At 30.1% G+C, this 19,570-nt stretch overlaps 2 protein-coding genes across 3 annotated transcripts; both read left to right on the top strand.

Moving 5' to 3' along the window:
- The first annotated feature begins 2,134 nt into the window (after positions 1-2,134).
- On the top strand, positions 2,135-4,950 carry LOC109816810 (uncharacterized). 2 transcript variants are annotated; one of them, XM_020381938.3, is made up of 6 exons: positions 2,141-2,514; positions 2,595-2,708; positions 3,413-3,493; positions 3,809-3,981; positions 4,184-4,280; positions 4,678-4,950. In XM_020381938.3, the coding sequence occupies exons 1-6, from the start codon at positions 2,311-2,313 to the stop codon at positions 4,789-4,791; spliced, it is 783 nt and encodes a 260-aa protein (XP_020237527.1). In that variant the 5' UTR covers positions 2,141-2,310; the 3' UTR covers positions 4,792-4,950. The 2 variants fall into 2 exon arrangements, with proteins under 2 accessions (XP_020237529.1, XP_020237527.1); XM_020381940.3 differs by lacking the exon at positions 3,413-3,493 and having other exon boundaries at positions 2,135-2,514.
- An 8,557-nt stretch (positions 4,951-13,507) lies between these two features.
- LOC109816813 (UDP-N-acetylglucosamine-N-acetylmuramyl-pyrophosphoryl-undecaprenol N-acetylglucosamine protein) lies at positions 13,508-16,994 on the top strand. Its single transcript, XM_020381943.3, has 8 exons — positions 13,508-14,651; positions 15,283-15,316; positions 15,431-15,658; positions 15,845-15,934; positions 16,069-16,134; positions 16,225-16,316; positions 16,407-16,454; positions 16,558-16,994. Exons 1-8 carry the CDS (start codon positions 14,281-14,283, stop codon positions 16,673-16,675), a joined length of 1,047 nt encoding a protein of 348 aa, XP_020237532.1. The 5' UTR covers positions 13,508-14,280; the 3' UTR covers positions 16,676-16,994.
- Positions 16,995-19,570: the final 2,576 nt, after the last annotated feature.

The following is a 19,570-nucleotide window of genomic DNA, read 5'->3' as shown; positions in this document are numbered from 1 at the left end:
ACCTAATTATATATATATATATATACCTCTCACATCATCCTTATCTCCTCTCTTTTTCCTGCACGAAAACAAACATGTTTTAATTGTTTTTCATTTTACATCATGTGACACTCACGATCACATAAATCAATTGCTCCAAAATTTGTTTTAACTTAATTAGCGATTTTCAATTTGATTTTTAGGTCTGTAATTATTTAAAATATTTAGAGGAAGAGCTTTATCATCTATGAGCATCCTACTCAGCACAAATAGGATTTCTTCGATTGAGGATATTCGTAATCTTAAAAAAAAATTCAATTAAATAATTTTTTTTATAACTCATTGTTAAATTGAAAGTTTCTTTCACTTAGATCATATAATTTTTTTTATCTTAATCTAGAAAAATTATATCTCATTTAAATATATCAAAATTGACATAGTATGTATTTTTTTAAAATATATTAAAATATTATTATTATTTAATTTTAATAAAATTTGACAAATATTTAAGATAATATAAAATTTAATTTAAAAATATATATTTAATATAATTATTGATAGTATAATAGTTGGTAAGGTCAACATAATCATGTGGCACACTAGCATAATGGTACATCCATCACATCACATGCCATGTCAGCATAGAGACGAGAATAAAAAATTGAATTTACATAAATGAAAATTTAAAAAAAAATACATGAAATAAAAGAAGAAAGGTGAGTAGGAACGAACAGATATATAAATTTAAATAACAAATAAATGCATTCTCTTATTCTTCCTTCACTTTTTTTTTTATCATTCAACTCTATATGACCACACACATTGTATAAACAAAAAATGCATCTTAGCCGACTTAAAACTAATATTACTTCACTTTAGTTTTTTTAAGCCCAAATAACTTACGTGTTAAAACTTTACTTAAGGTTGAGATTTTCTATTAAAAGTTGTTAACACTAAAATAACATGTAATTATTAGTTAGGGAAATTAACCAATAATTAATCTTTTTTTTTTTTGGAATTTTTGACTTAGAACTTATTAAGCTCTACAAAATTGATTTATAATATAAGAACAGTCAATCCTATTAAACATAACTTCTAATGTAGGGATTGCTTAAATAACCATATCTTTCCTCAATGTGAAAATAATTCAACATCTTTAAGATTGCAATTAATATAACTCCTAAAGAGACTACAACTAAAATTAATGGGATAGGATAGATCACGATTAAGGTTTAGAGTATATTTTCTTCTCTTAAATATGTTCATGTTAAAAATAGAAGGAATAATGTACAGTGAGTGAAATCATTACTGATGTGGTATGAGATAATGCCATCATGAAATCATTTTTTATTGATATGACATAAGATAATATCAACATATTAGCATCTTTTAACAATATTTACGTGTGATGGGTAGGGCATTGGCCCTTACTTCTCTATTGATTCTTTAAAAAATTGTTATAATAAAATATATTTATTATGTTAAATATATAGTTACTAAAAAAACATGTAACTTATAATTGACTTTATTGTTCTAATTGTTATGGTTGAAACATCACTTCTATCTATATAGACAGTGAAAAATAAACTTAAGAACAAAGTAAAAGATAGATTTTTTTAATTAAATATTTAATTTTTTTATTGAAAAACTGATGAAAAATTAATATATTCTATATTGATGATAAATTTTATGATTTTAAATAATATATTCATAAGTTAAATAAATGATATAATTTTAAAAAAAATAAGTTTATCATTAAACCTTATAAAAGTTACATTAGTAACTTGTAGCAAGCTGGGTCTATGACTCTATGCAGCTTCATTTTTGGATCATATCTGTAAGTATTACCCGAGGGACGTAGAGTGTAGATCCGCGGTAAACGTTGAGCCACGTTTGGAAATTGAGATTAGCAAACATTCACAGAATTTTCTGTTCTCCTTTCTCGTAATCCCATCAACAAAATATCTTATACTAATATATTTGCGACACGTGTACTTCTCTTGTCCATACATAACAAAAATGGGCAGTGGCTCAGAGTTTCGGATTTCGGATACAACAAACAAAACAATCCATAACCTGCAAGCTGGAATATTTTGCAACTTGGTACAATCTCCATAATACCCTCAGCAACACTCAAAGCAAGAACTAAAAATTGGAATTAATTTCTCAGAAATAAAACCAAACTAGTGAGAAACTTTGCTAATAATAAATATAACTGTGATGGCTAATTTGGTACTAGGTAGTAGTGTAGTGTGGTACGATGAATGGATTTTGATTTGGATGATTAAATAGGATTTGTTTGGTGGGAGAATAGGAAGCGTCGATCGGAAAATGCAATCGTTATCGTTAAGTATGAGTCTTCGGGGGAGTTTAGCGAATTTTCTGTTGCTGGGTTCGGAGGCCAGAGTGAGAAAAAGGAGTGCCGTCGTAGCGTGTGCTTCCGAGGGAGACAGTGGTAGCACCAGCTCCTTTCTCTCTAGGACCCAAACCTACGCCCTTCTCAAGCAACAGTTGCATGTCGCTGCTAAATCCGAGGTTTCTTAGTTTCTCTCTTGTTTCAAATTGGAAGACAAAACGCTAATGACTAAACGTCATCTTTTGGTTCTTTTCTTTAGGATTACAAGGAAGCGGCTAGAATTCGTGACTCGTTGAAGCTGTTTGAGGAGGAGGAGCCTGTTTTGCGTCTCAGGAGACTGTTGAAGGAAGCAGTTGCTGAAGAGAGATTCCAGGTCTCTATTTATTGTGATTGTGTCGCTCCACTTTTGTTAAATTATTCTTTCAATTCTGTGTGAGATCAATGCACTCCAATATACTTTCTATTATTAGGTGAATTTCATAACTAATTTGGGCTCACTCTCTATTTAGTGAGACTCATGTGAAATTCTTGTATTAAGGAATTTTGCTTGTAGGATAAAAACTAATTTGTTTCAATATTATTCTCAAATTGCTTCATTTCATGAGCCAGCATAAGTAACTGCATTAGAGTTGTTCTTACTAGCGTTTCTCATGTAATAAATAATTCTTGCCTTTCTGTGCTTGAGATGCCGGTATCACCACCTTTCTTGAATTTTGAGTTGTCTCACTCGTTCCTATCGATAAGTTAGACAGAATAGATGGCAAATTTACACTGCTTTCAAAATTTGTTTGACTATGCTTGTGTGTCTGAGACTGTGATCCAATTTTTCAAAATTCAATAAACACAGTTTCTTTCAAGCTTCAATTCAACCATTAAATTTGGTAATAAGTACATATCTCAACTTTCATACCTCTATATTGATTTTTCTTTCTAATTCTCTATCAGATCAGCACTCCTCACATCTTTCATCTTGAATTAACAAAACGGACCTATATTTCTATATATGTGTTCTAAGGTATGATTCCCTTGTTAATTTTACATTTTGACAGTCGCCCCTCCTTTCTTTTTGTTTTCTAGGATGCAGCTAGTTATCGGGATGAGCTAAAAAAAATTGCCCCACACTCTCTTTTAAAATGTTCCAGTGATGCTACAACACTGGTATGATCCTACTTCAAGTTAAATACTTGTGTCTCGTAGATAGTTCTTTCTTGATGTAAGTTATCTCAAGAGAAATACAATTAACCGAGAAAGCAACTTCCCTTTTTTAAAACATTCTTTTAAGTTGACTGTATTGGTAGATTAATTAGTTCAATACCACATCTTCAGGAAATGTTGAGTATCTCTCTTGGAAAGTCAATTGCACTGTATGCCATGGGTCAAGGCATTTTGTCTTTGATAATATCACGTACTTTACATTAAAAAAAAAAAAAAAAAAAAAATCTGAAGTCTTACATTTAATTGTGATTTATTCAGGGAATCAGGGTTCAAGTTAGGAGTGTGTATATAGAGGGTAGAAGTCAGCCTTCAAAGGGGCTATACTTCTTTGCATATAGAATAAGAATTACCAATAACTCAGACCACCCTGTTCAACTTCTTAGAAGGCATTGGATTATAACTGATGCCAATGGGAGAACGGAAAATGTCTGGTGAGTTAATTATTCTTCTCTTTTGCTATATTGTTGTTATGCTTCTAAAATGTTTTTCTTTTTCCTTCTAAACCCATGGGGCACATAGTCAATGACAGAACACAATGGTAGTTAACCACACTTGATAAAAAAAGACTATTTTGTTTTAAACTCATGGGGATTCAAATTCAACATAACTTACGTACTTTATTTTCCACGACAGGGGAATTGGAGTTGTTGGTGAACAGCCATTAATACTTCCTGGGAATAGTTTTGAGTACTCTTCAGCATGCCCACTGAGCACACCAAATGGAAGAATGGTAAGATTTTTTGTTGTTGTTGTTGTTGCAACTTCCAGAGGGTAATCAGTTCAGAATTTATTTGAGTAAGGTGGTACCACGAAGCCCATGTTTGACATGCTTCAGTGTGATTGATTGGTTCATGGTTGCATGACTTGCATACTATTTTTCAATATTTAATTAATACTTTTCAATATTACTATAAAATGAGTTGGCATCATGATTTTAGCCTTGCAACACTCCCAGTTTCTTCATCAGAATGGAAATTGGTGGAAAATTGTAATCAACCCTCAATGATTTGGATTCATTGGTTGCATTTGCTTGCTCTATTATTTGAGATGAAAATCAGCATTCAAGGATTTCCAGATGCATTTCCATCATATCCCAGATTAAACCAGGCTTTTGTGTAACAATGCAGGAAGGTGACTTTGAGATGATCCATGTTGATAGAGTGGGCTCACGATCATTCAATGTGGCCATTGCCCCGTTTTCTCTCTCTCTGCTTGGAGATGATGATGGTTGTAATATTTAGAAATTGAACTGCAATCTGCAGCATCACCTTCTGCAACATTAAATGATTATCATTCTCATCGCCATTCCATTCCAAAGTATTAAAGCAGGCTATTTGCTTTATTAAGTGTAAAATATCCGATTGTTACGAATAAACCGATCAGCATACATTTGTATTTTATTGAATTTGTAGAAAACACAAAGAAAGAAATCAATATTATAGAAACCAAACCAATAGCAGAATTGAATCAATTGATAAGGTAATTTAACTAGAAGGACCATGCTGATGCCGAGGTAAATATTGTAGTAGCTATAGATTTTAATAATTTTTAATGTTATCAAACTATGACCATCGCATTAGAAGATCAGCGGTGCATGAATTGGTTTACGTAGAAATGTTCGGGGTCTTTGTTATGTTGGGAAAGATATCAAATATAATCACTTTATATAAGGTTAACGGGTAATTGATAATCATAAAATTAGACTTTTTTATATTATATATAATTATAATGAGACAATAAAAATATCTTTCATAATAAATTAATAGAATTATAAAAGTTGTAATAATAATCTTTAAAAAAATATTGGTGGCTAAAATTTCTTTTGGATTTTTCTCTCAAAAGAATTTATCTTTCACCTACAAATAATGAGGTTCTCTTTCTCAAAATTTTCTGTTTTGGTTTCTCTTGTAAGTGTTAATAGAAATGAAAAGATGCATGACTTTTATGGTCAACATGTATAACAAAATAGATGGTCATAGATAAGGGGTTTTTTTTCCTATCTTTTTGAATTCTTTAAAAATTTCTCGTACTTTCTTTCTTTCCATTTGTTATTATATTTTTATTTATATCTCCTTCTAAAGAGAAAAATCCATCAATCTCCCTTTTTTGATTTAGGTGGAGAGCTCTAGCAGTCCAACAACTCTTCTTCAAAACTCATACTTATCATTAGGTAAAGATACGTGAGCTATTATCATAAATATGGAATTTCTTAAGATGTAATTGTTTGATTTCCAATATATCACATATCCAATGATATCTCACATCAATGTGCTTCAACCTCAAGTGAAAACTCGAATTCCTGCTAACTGGATTGTGCTTTAACTATTGCAATGCATGATGCACTTATGTTGTTCATGCCCTAGCTCATACAAGAAACATTTCATCCATAGCATTTCTTTGCAAGCTTTTGTTATTGCAATGAACTTTGTCTCTATGATAGATAAAGCAACACACTTTTGTAATTTTCGCTCCCCCTAAAAATGTAATCAGGAATTCATAAGTAGATTTCCTATAACCAATGTCTCCTAGCATATCTGCATCTATGTAGCCAATAAGTTCAGGTCTTTTACTTCCAAAGCATAAACTCATTTTGGAAGTTCCTCTAAAATATCTTAATATCCACTTTACAACATTTCAATGCTTTTTTCCTAGTTTAGCCAAAAATTTGTTTACACACCAACTACATGTGTTATGTCTAGTCGTGTGTACACCATTACATACATTAAGCTTCCAAGAGATGAGGCATATGGCACCTTTCGCATCTCCTCATTTTCAATTTCACCCGTAGGACTTGAACTTAACATAAAGTGACTAGAAAGTCTAGTAGCAACTAGCTTTGTTTTCTCCATGTGAAACTGCTCCAATACCTTCTTGATATATATTTTTCTTGTGATAACCACAACTTTTGTTCCTGCCGATCACAACGGATGGACATACCAAGAATATGCTTTGTGGGTTCCAATTCTTTTATAACAAAAGACTTTTTCATTTCCTTCGTCAACTTGTTGATCTTCTCACTATTTTGTCCTATGATTAACATATAATCAACATACAAAAGTAGTATGATGAATTCACCATCAATAAATCTTGTTAGAACTACACAATGATCATAAGTAGTCCTTTGATATCCATGTTCAATCATGAAGGAATCATACTTCTTGTATCATTAATATGGTGTCTGCTTAAGTCCATATAGACTCTTCTTTAGTTGACATACTAAATCTTCCTATCCTTTGACTTTGAATCCCTTTGGCTGCTCCATGTTAATTTCTTCTAAATTACCATGAAGAAATTCAATTTTCACATCTAGTTGTTCCACGTTGAAATTCAAACTTACAGCCAAACCAAACACTACCTGAATTGATGACATTCTTAACACTGGTGAAAAAATCTCTTCAAAGTCAACGCCTTTCTTCTAACTAAAGCCTTTCATGACTAACCTCACCTTGTACTTAGGTTGTGAGCTATTCTCCTCACTCTTTAACTTATACACCTATTTGTTTTTTTATTGCTCTTTTACCTTTCAATAACTCTACCAACTCATAAGTTTGGTTCTCATGCAAGGATTGCATTTTTTCTTGCATGGCTTTCAACCACTCTCGCTTTTGGTCATCCAACATAACTTCTTCATAAGACTTTGATTCTCTCCCATCAATGAATAACACATACTTTATTTCCGGATATTTAGTTTGTGGTTTAGGCATCCTAACTAATTAAGCTTCTTAACTAGGGCTCTTAATATCTTGTTCTTCTTTCTCATAGTCTTCATTCATAGGGATGTGAATATGCTAGGTAGGGCTTTGAATATATAAGCTGAACCTATTCTACAAAATTAAAGCTTGAATTTGACCTATTATTCATCATAGGTTTTTTTTATTAGTCTGACCTGACCTTTTTAAAGTTTGGTCTGACCTATTTTAAAGCCTATTTAAATTACTAATGTTAATTAGGTCAATAAACTTAATTTTAAAAATTAACAAAATTATTTTTAAAATATAGTTTACTCAATATTATTAAAATTTAAATTTTAAAAGAAATATAGGAGAAAAATTGAATCATTTTTTGCTGAAAGGACAATTCATACGTAACTATGTATGTTGATGTATACTTATGCATAGGTCATAAGTTTAAAAACCTATAATGAAAAAAATAATTGTATAAAAAAATATTTTAAATTTTAATAAGTTGTTTTTGTTTTATAAATTTATTTGTATATTTATATTTTTAATATAATATATATATATATATATATATATATATATATTATATTAATAAATAGGCTAGCCTATCAGGCCTAACAAACTTTTCTATAAGGTTTAAGCCTGACCTTTTTATATAAATAGACTTTTTTAAAAGTCTAAACCTAACTTTTTTATTTAGCAGGTTGGGCCAAGCCAGACTTTAAAAAGGTTAGGTCATGGATCCTCTGTTTAAGGTCTAGCCTATTCCTATCCCTATTCATTCATACCGTCATTGGTACCAAGTTGATTGAATGTTCTCTAGAATTAACATGTTTAACACTCTTTTGAATATCTTCAATATTCTTGTCTTCAAAGAAGAGAACATCTATATTCTAATAATATTTTTATCAACAAGATCTCATAGTTTATACCCAAATTCTTCATTTCCATATTCCAAGAATATGCATTCCTTCAACTTGAATTCAAGTTTTGATCTCTCGTCTTTTGGAACATGAACAAATGATCTACAATCAAACACCTTTAAATGGTTGTAGAATACATATTTACTTGTCCAAAACTTGTTTGGAACATCACCATTCAATAAAAGTTGAAGGGGATAAGTTGATCAATTCAACTACGATCATCAAAGTCTCACCCCAAAAACTCTTGGGTAACTTGGCATGAGATAATAATGTTCTCACTCTTTCTACAATAGTTTTGTTCATCCTCTTAGTCACTCCATTATGCTGAGGCATCTTTGGAACAAATCGTTCTTTCCAAACTCCATTACTCATGCAATAATTCCTGAAAGCTCTTATAAATTCTCCTTCATTGTCTGTGTGAACACACTTTAACTTAATTCCAGTTTCTCGCTTAACACTAGCATGAAATTATTTGAATACTACAAACATTTGGTCTTTTGTTTTGAGGGAATATGCCTAAACCTTCCTGGAGTGGTCATCAATAAAGGTAACAAAATACCTTGCACCTCCATGAGTAATGGTGATCATTGGACCACAAACATCAAAATGCACTAAATATAAAATATTTGGTCTTCTATGTAGGGCTTTATAGCGAAATGAAGCTCTATGTTGCTTTTCAGCCAATCAATGAGTACATGGCTTAAGTGATATTTTTTATCCTTTCACACTTGCCAATGTATCTCTTTTGGCTAGAATTTGAAGTCCCTTCTTACTCTTATGTTCAAGTCATTTATGCCATAACTCTACTTAAGAGTCTTCTTCGAGAGCATTAACGCAACCATTGTTGACTTTGGCTTCTATCACATAAAGAGTGCATGTTTTCTTACCTCGGGTTATCACTAGGGAACTTTTTGTTAGCTTCCATTTTTTATCCCCAGATACATTAGTATATAGCCTTCTTCATCTAGTAGGCATGTACATATTAGATTGAGACGTGTGTCAAGAACATGTCTCACATCTTTCAACGTTAGGCAACAACTAGTGTTTGTTTTTAGGCAAACATCTCCTTTATCCACAATTTTGGATCTATTATCATTCCTCATCCTTACATGACCAAAATCATCGTTTGTATAGGAGGAAAAGAAATCCCTTTATGAGGTTACATAAAATGATGCACTAGAATCCATGACCCAACATGTATCTTGTGATGTCAAATTAACATGACCATCGTCGCAAACAAAGATTACCTCATTGCCATGAAAAATGGTAGCAGCTACGTTACTTGCATCACCATTTTCTTGTTGCTTTCTTTTGAGCTTATTGCATTCTCTCTTTACTTGTCCTTTCTCATGACATTAGTAACACTCTACGTCTCTTCTTATCCTCCACCTTCCTCTGAACTAGGGATGGCAATGGGGCCCATGAGGACGGGTAATAGTAAACCCATCCCTGCCCCACTAGATGAAAATTGGCCCCATACCCACCCCATATTCACGCGGATATCCATTAAGCGGGTATCTACAAATTTCTTGAATACTCACAGATATCCATGGATATCCATGGCTATTTATAATTTTTTTAAGAAATTAAAAAAATTATATTACAAATAATTTTAAGTTTATATTCAATGTCATTGAAACATTAAAAATAAAAATTCAATGTTAATTTTGAACTTCTATTTAACAATAATTTTATTGAAATAATAATAAAAATGCAAAATAATCAATAACTTAAAATACATCAATATCACACAAGTGAAAGTCTCATATGACAAAGCTACAATAATTTAATCCCATAATTCCAAACAAAAGTAAACAATTTAAAATACATAAATCTTATTGGTCCAATCAAAACTAGAAAATTAAACAAATTACATCTAACATAATTTTATGGAAAGAAAATAAGATGAGAGTGTAGTTTTAGAGTTATGTGGTACAAGGATAATTAGGATATTTAAGAAATATTATTAAACGGGTATCTGCAAGTATGGATATCATCATACCTGCCCCTGCCCCGTTTATAAACGGGTAAAAAATTATCCGTCCCCATTATCCGTGGGTACCCAATTAGCCTATCCATTTATTATCCGTAGCGGATTTTACCCGCAGATACCCGCGGGTGTGGGTATTTTTGCCATCCCTACTCTGAACTTATCTCTTATCTTGCCCTTGACTTGTCTTTAGTGTTGAGCTTCTTATGGATGCTTCTTCCATGATACTTAATGACAAGTGCCTTAGACTCTATCAACATTCCTTGTTCCTTTCTTCATTAAACATGTTATCTTTTAGTATGTTCAATGTTAGAACACCTTATAGTGAGTAACTCAATGAAACCACAAGTGTGTCCCAATTGTTTGGCAAGGATTTAAGTAGTAATAATGCTTGCAATTCATCATCAAGCACCATCTTCATATTGGTGATTCGATTTAGTAATCCTTGAAAAACGCTTAAATGTTCAAAAACACTTTGAGTCTCTTTATACTTGTTGTTCACTAATTGTCAAATAGTACATGTTTTATTCTAGGTCGTCTTTCTCTTGTATAACATTTATAGTTTTGTCTATAATGTGAACACAATTGTTTCTTATGCCAGTGATGAAAGAAACTTTGATTTATCCATTGCTAAATTTGTCCAACAATTTTCCCATTCATCAAATTTTAGTCATCATCAAACTTATCGATTGGCTTTGTCCCTTTATTTTGCAAAGACTATTACAAATCTTTGTAGTAGAGGATGTCCTCCATTCTAGACTTCCAAAAGAGTAATTTGAAAAGGTTAACTTAATCATTATTGTTGAGGACATCAAGATTGACTCGTCCATCGTGAATAAATCAAGTTAAATTACATAATAAGTCAAAGTTTTGATACCACTTGTTGGGAAAGATATTAAATATAATCACATTATACAAGGTCAACGGATACTTGATAATCATTGGATCAAAATTTTTCCCACATTATGTATATTCACATAACGAAAATATCTTCAATTATAAATTAATAGAATTACAAAAGTTGTAATAACAATCTTACAAAAAAATATTGGTGACTAAACTTTCTTTTGGGTTTTTCTCCCAAAAGAATTTATCTCTACCTACAAATAATGAGATTCATTCTCTCAAAACTTTCTACGTTTTGATTTTTCTTGCCGATGTTAATAGAAATGAAAACATGCATGACTTTTATAGTCAACATGTGTAGAAAGGGTTTTTCTCCTTCTCTCTTTTATTAAGTTTCTTAAAAATATCCTGTACTTTCTTTCTTTCCATTTCTTATTTTATTTTTATTTATCCCTCCTTCTTTTTCTCTCCTCTTAAAGAGAAAAATCTATTAATTATGTGAGTTGATAATCTTAGTTAAAAGGGACGAAATATAAAAAATAAAAAAAATTGATGTCGACAACATGGCTTCATATTCAATTACAAAAGTAAAATGAGTTTAACTAACTTATATGCTTGACCACTTTAAAACATTTAGCTATTTTTACTTTGTTTTATAGACATTGACAATCAAAGGCTAAATTGTGAAAATTATAAATATTATTTTAATATAGACAAGACTTAGAGTACCAAATAAACCTCTCGTGCTTTAAAACAAGTCTTACAATTACTGTTTATTAAAAATAACTTTTATAAAAATAATTTAGAGAATTATATATAGTTTAACTTTATTAATTCTTGAACCAAATGAAATAGAGTGGTTTTTATCACTTAAATAATCTTATGAAGGTAAAAAATAAAAAAGAAAGGATCTTATTTAAATAAAGTCATCAATATTCTCCTACTTTTCTCATCTCTACAAATTATCGTCTTAGCTTTCTTCACCCTTCGTCTCTCTCCTAACCTCATATCTATGCATAGGAAGTCTGGCAGAAACGGAAAAATTCAAGATATTCCAAAACCATCTAAACGAATTTTGAATCCTTAAAAAAATAATTTAAAATATAAAATATTAAATTAAATAATTAAATTATAATAAACTTATTTAAAAATATAAATTTTTGATAATTTGAAAGGCTGATTGGATTGGTTTTTCGGAACATGTAGCAATTCTCACAAAACGTGTTTGGCACTTCTAAACCAAACCTTTACCAAAATTAGCATCCTCCAGTTGTCAAGAGTCAGAAACACCCCATTCGTAGCCACCGCCCGACTACTACGAGTCAAGCCTGCTCTCACCCGTGGGGCCCATCAAGTGTCCATGTCCTTACATTTTTTTTTATTTATTTTTTTTAATTAGTAGTAAAGTGGTATTTCAATTTAAACTCTATGCACATTTAATAGCACTTTAATTACATTCATACATAGATCAATAAGAGACAACTGAGGCATCAATTTCATCTTTTTTACTTCATTTTAAGGGATAACACGGTGGCTGCTTGCTTCCTCTCCATGCACTTCACTCTTTGATGATTGCCAATCACACAATGTTTCCCTAATTGTAATATGGACCCGCCCAATACACATTCTATCTACATTTGAATCATAATAATTATTTTTCATATCATTGGTAGCAAACCTTTATCCCCTTGATCAGCATTTATCTTCTTTTCGGCTCTCCTTTTTTTTTTAATCTCTCAGAATATATTTTATATTAATCAAAATTTAATGTTGATTTTTTTAAAAAGCAATCTTAATCCTGTTTTAGTCTTTACATTTTAATATAAATACATGTTTTAATCTCTAAGAGCTACAACCACTTTGATATGTAACAAAAATAAATTCATAAACGTAGGGTCAAATGTTTTTAACCCGTGAAATCAAACCATTTTAATAAATACTAAACGTTGAGTTGTGCTGGTTTAGCTAAGTTGTTTAGGATTCTCTTGGTTTTAAATATACAATAAATTATGTTAAAAAAATACTTATGTACTTTTGTAGTTTTAAAGGAGATTAGTCATTCCATAAAATTCAACTAATAACTTTGAATTGAGATATTAAATAGAACTATATTATATATATATGGATGTTGAATTTTTTTTATAACAATCATAATATGATTGTTTAACTAAATATTAGTCAATTCATATAATAACAACTTATAATTGTAATCTTAAATATAAAAATACTTATTTTATGGGCGTTCATAATCTCTAATGAAAACTAATCACTTTCTATAATAAATTCTTTGTATTAATATCATGGTTAAAAAATATAATTATTTAAAAGGTAAATGTCATATGAAAAAAACCAATAAAAAAATATTTTACTTCTTTTTTGCCCAGTGATCCCTTTATCGGTAGCTATCACTTTTATTTCTTTTTGAGCAAGCCATGACTCATGCGAGGCAAACCCGTTCTTGAAATACATGAAGCATCTTGCTCCAAGCATCCCAATACAAAATCCAAATACGATTGTACCCTGTCTCTGGTCCCTTTTCTGTGTCGCTAAAAAAGAAATATAATAAGATCCTTAGCCCGAGAAGGGTTCACAGAAACATGCATGTCTTTTGGGTCGTTACTAGTTTAAATTTTGCATGGGAATAAGCACGTCAAGGCTGCAACCAGATTCTGGTTGGATAACAAAAAAAAGTGAGAGAAGAAGCTTGTGCTCCAAGCTCACCACCATCTTTTTCTTTCCATTCTCTCTCTATAGTCTATATAACCTTTAATAGTTTTCTATATACAAAAGCAAAGCATCTCTTCTCGCTCCTCCACATTGTTTTGCTTTCCCTTGCAAGTTTCAATTCAACCTTTTCTTTACTCACACCACACCACACCACAGTTCTTAGCTGCCTCTTTTTCCTTTATAGACCGATTAACGTACAATTAACATTGTCGGTTGCATCTTTCTGTGCAAAATCCACCCAAAGTTAATTGGAATCTCCACCTTATCCTACTATTAAACCATTAGTTAATCTCGGTCAAGAGTTCAACCTTTTAGTTCTTCCTGGCCCAACACTTTTTCAACTGTTCCTATTTTGAAATGCATCATGACAAACCCATGTCATATGTCTTTCATATTAGGCCCCACTTTTGATCACATTGAATAGTTCTCGACTTCTCTCCTTTGCTTAGTTTAGTTTAGTTTCGTTCTTCAATGCATTGTTTTGTTGACATTTCGTAAGGGGAAGAAGCATAACAATATTAACAACAAAATCTATTTTACGGTGAGAAAATCTGAAGTAAGGAAATGAGGTTTGTGACAGGCTCTCCCAAAGGCACGTGGCAACCCATCGTGACTTCGGATACAACCATGAAGAGTTACTGGCTGAATTGGAGGGTTTTGGTTTGTGCCATTTGGGTTCTGATTTCAGCTATCGTTTCATTATTGATTATATTGAGGTTTGAAGTTTCACGGAAGGTAGCAAGGGATGATAACAAGGAAAGGCAGAGAGAAAAGTCGTGGACTTTGTATGAGGATGAAGTTTGGAGGCCTTGCTTGAAAGGAATCCACCCTGTGTGGTTGCTGGGGTTTAGAGTTTTTGCATTTGTTGTGCTTTTGGTGCTTCTCATACTCACTGCTACTGCGGACGGAGGAAGCATTTTCTACTTTTATACTCAGTATGTTTTTCATTCCCTTTTGAATTTCTTTCTGTCTAAATTTGAATGCTCTTAAAATGGATTAAGGCACATTGTATGGACAGGGTCTCTCAGGTTAAATAAATCATATTTCTATCTTAAAATTGAGTTTTGAAATTTTCATCCAACTTTTCAAAAGCTAAAATGTATAGCTTGATTTTTAACTCAGATAGAAGTTTGATTTATTTTACTTTTTTGTTTTTTCTTGTTTGTGTAGAAATTCATGCAAATTAGGCCTGTGTGTGTGTGTATAGTTCTGTTTTAAACATCACCTACGTTGTTGCTATGGAACATGAAAGCAAAAGCCTGTGGCTGAAACAAAAATTTGAAAGCTTATTAAACATTTAGTTTATTAATCTCAAACCAAAACGAAGCTAGCTGTTTTTCTTGATGATGGGATTTGTAGCAGTGCAATCAGTCCTCTTCTCTTGGAATTAATGAAGCTTTTATAATCCATTTGTGATCGTTGGTTTGATTGTGTCTAAGATAACAAGTGCTTTTTTTTTTTTTTTACCTGATTTGAGATGTCAATGGAAGCTGCTACCTGATTAAGCTGTCAGAGATTTATTTTATGGCATTTGATTAATTATTGATTTTTGTTGGTTTGAAACAGGTGGACTTTTGCTGCAATCACCATTTATTTTGGGGTAAATGCTTCTATAAATGGCCTAATATATAATTTTCCGTTAGTTATGTTACTCATGTCTATAATCTAGTGTTTAATCTCGCTATACACTGACATTGTATGTTTGATGTTGTAGCTGGGATCTTTGCTCTCCATGCATGGATGTTATCAACATCATAAAAAAACCAGCGGTGATAAGGTTGGAAATGTTGATGGAGATACAGAGCAAGGAATTTATGATGCTCCTACACCCCCACAGAGTTCTAATCCCTCCATTCATGAAAAAGGCTTAGGAGCCCCACAAGAACATCTTGTTCGCCAACCTGCAGGCACCTGGGGCTATATCTTTCAAATAATATTCCAGGTGAACTTGAAGTAGATCATTGGTTTAGTATAACTTTAATTAGTGATGAACTCAACTTTTAGTATATCCTTATCTTTTTAACCCTTCATTAACATTTTCAAGTTTTAACCAAACATCACGTTTAATTAGTACAGCTTTTGCCATTGGCTACCTAAATTGTTTTTTGTTTTCCCCGCTTGTGAACAGATGAATGCAGGTGCTGTAATGCTCACAGATTGTGTGTTTTGGTTCATAATTGTTCCGTTTCTATCCGTCAAAGATTACAACATAAATTTGGTAAGTACCATGTATAATTTTCTTTTATAACTCAAGCATAGATGGTTGTGTTATATTAATATACGCGTACCTTTTCATACCAAAAAAAGATAAGTCTTAAGAGCTAAATCATAAATGAAATTATCACGTGGCAGCTAATCATAAGTATGCACACCATCAATGCTGTTTTCCTGCTAGGCGACACGGCTTTAAATTCCCTGGTGAGTTTCTATATTTGATTCCATTTAATTGTCCATTTCCATTGCTTATGCATATTCAAATTCTCACCCTTTATTTTTTATTCTCTTCAGAGGTTCCCTTGGTTTCGAATAGGATACTTTTGCATGTGGACAATCACATACGTGATTTTCCAGTGGATTGTTCATGCTTTTGTTAAACTCTGGTAATAACTTTTTTCTTTTTTTCCAATGAACCTGTATGGAAACATCTTATGCATCATTATCTAATATATGCATCTTGTCCTTGAAAACAGGTGGCCATATCCATTTCTTGATTTGTCGTCCCGATATGCTCCACTATGGTATGTTATTTTTCTTTTCCTTCTCATTTTATTCATGCTTCTAGTGCTTCTAAGGTATCTGATTCTCATAAACTGTTCTCACTGGCTTGTAATTGATTTTCAGTTACTTTTCCATGGCATTGCTGCATATTCCGTGCTATGGCATATTCGCTTTGATAATGAAGCTGAAACACAGCGTGTTGTTGACGCGGTACCCTGACTCGTACCTATGTGTCAGATGACTCTGGCTTCGGACTAAATGAAACTTCAATCGTAGAAAAAGGGAAGAGAAGTAGTGGTGAGAAAATAGTAAAAAAAAAAAGAAGAAGGAATATATTGAGATTTGAGAAGGTTGGTTCATATATTGAGGTGAGCAAATATACAGAAAAGTGTATAAGTTTTTTCGTTTTGTTTTTTGTTTTTTTGGAATATTAGTGGTTGAACAAGCAAAGAAAATTTTGGCCGTTACTTTCTATCAGCATTTCTTAAAAGATGGCATGTATGTAATAGACCATGAATTCTAAGGACTATATAATTCTGAGTGCATTGATTTACTCATTATAGAGCTGTTATTTATTGTCGTCTGCATAGAAGAAAGAAATAGAGGTAAAAATGAGGATTCAGGAAAAACAGAATACGTAATAAATAAAGTAAAATTTGATATTGTTTTGTAGGAAAAAAAATTAGAAGAGAAATATAGGCAGCATAATTTTTTTAATTGATTTTAATTGAATTAAATAAAAAAAATTAATATCATGAATTAAATTAGTCAATTACCGTTTGCTAAAATAATTAATTGAAGTCAAAATAGTTTTGAATACATAAAAAATCATATTTCAAACATAATCAATTATATGTTTATATGTTTTTCTGGATTTTGGACTAATCATTAAATTGGTCAAAATACTAATAGTCTGTTTACATTCGAGTCTTGAAGTGAATTTTCACGTTTAACTTGAAGTAATAAATATTAATTTTCACATAAATTCATATTTAGATGTGGAGAGAGAAAATATTTAGTTCAGCGGTAGAGGTTGATCCATGTTTAAGCAAGGTCAGGGGTTCAAATCCTACCTTATATATGCAGCCACGTTAAATCTTGGGACCAGCTATCCCACCTTTGAGGTGCCTCCAACGTAGCGAGAAGATTAGATGTGGAGAGAGAAAAAAAATTGCATTACAAAAAGAAAACCAAACACACTAAGTCAAGGATTAAATAGTTCAATTTTAATCATATAATCTGATTTTTATTAAGTATTTTTTTAAAATTATTCGTATCATAAGTATTATATATTTATAAATTTCAATAAAAAAATTATATTATATTTTAAATAAGTTAAAAAAGTATATAGTCAATATAATACTAATAACTGAATTATAAATTAATTGAACTGTATAAATTAATATATATAATTAAGTATATAATTATAAATTAAAAATATATTATACAAATTATTTAAGATAATTGTATCAAGACATGTTATTTACTAATTATTAAAATGTTAAATAATCACATTTAATTGGATTTATGTCTTGTCTTAGACAAAAATACTTTTATTTTTATTTATATAAAGAAATTAAAAAAAAAAAAGACAGTAAGTATGAATTTATATGTAATTTAATATTTACTTTTAAAATAGGGATATCTTAAAAAAAACAATTCATTTACAAAACAATTAGATACTTTAATTTATTAACTTCCTAAATATCCAAAACAACATTTTGGAGTCTTGTGCTGGGTAATTTTGATTTATTTTCATTTTAAAAAGTAAGTATTTTGATATAGAGGTGTGGTCAAGTCACCTGATTTTTGTTTTATTTTTTATTTTCAAAATAAGTATTCTACTAGAGGGGTGTGGTGACGTGGTCACCTGCAGCATAGTGCAGTGTGTTAATGCATTTTCTTAAAAAAAAAGGTTTGTTGCAACCTCGGGCAGAGTGAAAATTGAAATATTCACTATAAACTGGTTCTGTTTAACCCGTGATTCTATGGTTACATACAATGCCATTGTTTGTAGAAATGATAAGATATGCATATTTCTAATTTTTTTATTATATATTTTATTTAATATATTTATATTTTTGCAAAAATATATTAATATATACCAAGATATATTCATCAAATTATTAATTTATCTATAAATATATTAATAATATTATTGATATTAATTTATCAATAATATTTTAATATTAATAATATATAAATTTTATTTATTTAGTAATATTAAATATATATTATTTAATATATTAATAAAAATTATAATATATATTAATTTAAATAGTCAAATAATTTTATAATTTTAAAATATTATATATATTTATATATTAAAATTATTAAATTTTTAATAGGAAAGACTAAAATATATAATTATAATATTTAAGAGACTAAAATTGTTCAATTAAAAATTAAAGATCAAAATCAAATTATTATAATCATTTAGGAATTATAATTATTTAATTAAATTTTTTGGAATGAAAATTACACAATTATAATACATGAGGAATCAAAAATACAATTAAGTCTTAATTTAAATTATCTAATCATTTATTTTTTTGTCATGTACTCTATTGATATTACTGATCAAAATAATATATAAACTTGAAAGACAAAAATTTGCAAAAATATGAAGAAGTTGATTCTGATAATGAAATCAACTGTCAACATATTTATTTTTTGAGATTTATAATATATAATTTAATCTATAATTTTTATACAATTTTTTCGCAAGTATCAGATAATGATGTTAATACATGATAATGATATTAGAAGTTTAATTACAATTTTTATTATGTTAATTTTTTTTAAAGTTTATTTACAAGAATTGAATATTTTTGTAATATTTATTTATAAGAGTTGTAATATTAGATTTTTGTAATGTTAATAATTTGACAAGTTAATATTATGTTTGATTGTATGAAATATTATTTTTTTATTGATTTATTTATTTTATATATAAGTAAAATGCGGGTGTGAGCAGTGACGGATCCAGAAATTTTAGATAGTGAGGGCAATAATTATTTATATATTTATAGTACTAAAAATTTTACATGTAATTTTTAAAAGTATATATATATATATATTGTAATTATTTTTTACAAGCTTTTATATCTATGCTTACGATTAATGATAAAAATAA

The sequence above is a fragment of the Cajanus cajan genome, chromosome 5, assembly GCF_000230855.2.
Source record: "Cajanus cajan strain Asha chromosome 5, NIPB_CcT2T_4, whole genome shotgun sequence".
Taxonomy (NCBI): Eukaryota; Viridiplantae; Streptophyta; class Magnoliopsida; order Fabales; family Fabaceae; genus Cajanus; species Cajanus cajan.
The sequence above is the reverse complement of the archived record's forward strand: the minus strand, read 5'-3'. Positions and strand labels throughout refer to the sequence as shown.

Coding starts and splice junctions, on each gene's coding strand:
- LOC109816810 (XM_020381938.3), top strand. CDS start 2,311: ATGCAATCGTTATCGTTAAGTATGAGTCTTCGGGGGAGTTTAGCGAAT. Junction 3,494..3,808: donor CCAGTGATGCTACAACACTG/GTATGATCCTAC, acceptor TGATTTATTCAG/GGAATCAGGGTTCAAGTTAG. Junction 3,982..4,183: donor GGGAGAACGGAAAATGTCTG/GTGAGTTAATTA, acceptor TTTCCACGACAG/GGGAATTGGAGTTGTTGGTG.
- LOC109816813 (XM_020381943.3), top strand. CDS start 14,281: ATGAGGTTTGTGACAGGCTCTCCCAAAGGCACGTGGCAACCCATCGTG. Junction 15,659..15,844: donor TCTTTCAAATAATATTCCAG/GTGAACTTGAAG, acceptor GCTTGTGAACAG/ATGAATGCAGGTGCTGTAAT. Junction 16,317..16,406: donor CATGCTTTTGTTAAACTCTG/GTAATAACTTTT, acceptor CCTTGAAAACAG/GTGGCCATATCCATTTCTTG.